This window comes from Myotis davidii, unplaced genomic scaffold (assembly GCF_000327345.1).
Source record: "Myotis davidii unplaced genomic scaffold, ASM32734v1 scaffold1107, whole genome shotgun sequence".
NCBI classification, from domain to species: Eukaryota; Metazoa; Chordata; class Mammalia; order Chiroptera; family Vespertilionidae; genus Myotis; species Myotis davidii.
This window is the reverse complement of record NW_006300016.1, coordinates 60684-63043: the sequence shown is the minus strand read 5'-3', so window position 1 is coordinate 63043 and position 2360 is coordinate 60684. Positions and strand designations below refer to the sequence as shown.

Genomic DNA, 2360 nt, shown 5'->3' with positions numbered 1-2360 from the left:
AGCAGGTGCTCAATAAATACCCTCTTTGGAATTCAGTAAACCTGGGCTCTAATCTTAGCTCTAGGGCCTTGGACATGTCACTTTCTCCTCTTGAGCCTTGTTTTGCCCATGGGCTCACCATGGGCACTGGACAGGCACAGTACCCAGCACCCAGCAAAGCCTAAGACTTTTTGGCCAGGATGGCAAGTGTTATGTGGAGCAATGGGGTGGCAATGACTTAGCTCCCTAGCAGATCAGTGGGCCAACCTATCCTTCATACTGAGACACCCATAACCTCCCCGACCCATGACCTCACCCCCAGAGTGGCCAGTGGAACCCTGAGGGGTCTGTGAGGTCACCCCATTCCGCTCCACAAACACTCTCGTGGGGCAGCAGCCACTGGCTGTCTCTGTCCCGGGGAGACTTCAGAGACCCTGGGACTCAGGAGCCGTGGTCAGGAAGAAGCTCCTGAGAGGGAAAGGGGCATTGGGAACCAAGGACACTCCAAGTGCTGACCCTAGGAGGCTAGAACAAGGGACAAAAGATTCTGTTCAGCAGTTCTGGGAGGCCTACCTCCACTAGGTCACCATGGTCCTTGGCTGGCTACTGCTCCTGGTGATGGCTCTGCCCCCGGTCATGACAGGAGCCAAGAAGTGCATCTTCTGTGATCTGACCAACTCCTCGGACTGCACCGGCATCCCCATGACCTGTGGCGACAATGAGGAGTGCTTCATGGGCGAAGGGACAACCCCCAGCCTCAGCCCCGTCATCAACAAAGGCTGCATGGAAACCACTTCCTGTGGCAATGAGGAGACTGTCACCTACCAGGGCATCACCTACAGCCTCATCTCCACCTGCTGCAATGGTGAACTGTGTAACAGGGGCCCCATCCCCGCAGGCAGCCTGAAGGTGGGGGCCACCACTTGCCTGGCGCTGGGCATGTTGATGCTGCTTCAATGACTGTAACCAGCATGGAGGGCAGGGCCTGGGACTGGTCTCAGGGCTGCCCTGCTCCTTGTGCCTCCTTCCCCTTTCCCTCCTTTTCCCCCCATTAAAAGGCCAGAGGCCCAAGACAAAATAAAAATTTTTTTAAAAAGATGTACAGTACTTTTTCATGGCAATGATAGTGTAACCAACTTCAGAAATAAGTTGTGGTTCATTTATAAAATGGGTATCCTCCTATATAATAAAAGGCTAATATGCAAATCGACCAAACGATGGAACAACTGGTCACTAGGATGCATACTGACCACCAGGGGACAGATGCTCAATGCAGGCACTGCCCTCTGGTGGTCACTGTGCTCCCACAGGGGGAACACCACTCAGCCAAAAGCCAAGCTCAGGCTGATGTGCGCAGTGGTGGTGGCAGGAGCCTCTCCTGCCTCTGTGGCAGCACTAAGGACCCCTCAGGGGATGTCTGTGGGGAGTGGGCCTAAGCTGGCAGACGGACATCTCCTGAGGGGTCCTGGACTGTAAGAGGGTACAGGCCAGGCTGTGGGAGCACCCCCCCCTCAAGTGCACAAATGTCGTGCACTGGGCCTCTAGTGTCTATATATTGCAAAATGATCACCATGATACATCTAGTTAACATCTGCCGTAACATATCTATCTATCTATCTATCTATCTATCTATCTATCTATCTATCTATCTATCATCTATCTATTTATCTATCTATCTATCTAAAGAAGCAATATGCAAATTAGGTCAGGATGCCATAACGGTCAGGACCATCTCAGGAGGAGAGGCCGGGCAGGGCCAAGCCTGACAGAACAACACACAGGCGCAGCCCAGAGCTGGAGAGAACAACCCCGCAGGGGGATCCGGACCCCAGCCCCAGCCCACAGCCAGGGCTCTGGGCTGCTAGGGCCAGAGCCAGCTGAGACACAAGCCTGCGGAGGGTCCGGACCCCAGCCCCAGCCCTGCGGCCATGGAGGTGGGCTGCTGGGTCCCAAGCCACCAGAGACACAACTCACAGAAGATGGCCCTGATTGGGCCGGTATCTATGACACCCACCGTAGCCAGCAAACCAGCTGATCAGGGGTTGGGGCCTGCGGCCAACCTCGCAGCCCCTTCACCCTGCTGGCCTGGTCCTGATCAGACTCTCCCATCCCAATCAAGTGCAGGGTGCACAGAGCCTGGACCCTTCCTGGCATCCCCGAGTCCCTGGGGTTACGAATTCTGATGGCCCTGCCCAGAGAGTAGAGGCACCTGATGGTCAGGGACAGGGATCACAGGCCTCCAGGGAACACCGCAGAGATGACAAAGAGAGGAGAGGGCCTACGAAGGGAGAGGAGGTGAAGCCAGCTGACATCAATCCAGAATCCAGCCCTTCTCCTCCAGAGGCAGCAAGACCTAAACCCAGAACCCCAGCCCGAATCCG

The 2360-nt window shown here is 55.5% G+C and overlaps 1 protein-coding gene across 1 annotated transcript; it reads left to right on the top strand.

The window, feature by feature from the left end:
- Nucleotides 1–567: 567 nt before the first annotated feature.
- LOC102761653 (sperm acrosome membrane-associated protein 4-like) lies at nucleotides 568–939 on the top strand. Its single transcript, XM_006776042.1, has one exon. It carries the CDS (start codon nucleotides 568–570, stop codon nucleotides 937–939), a length of 372 nt encoding a protein of 123 aa, XP_006776105.1.
- The last annotated feature ends 1421 nt before the right edge of the window (nucleotides 940–2360 follow it).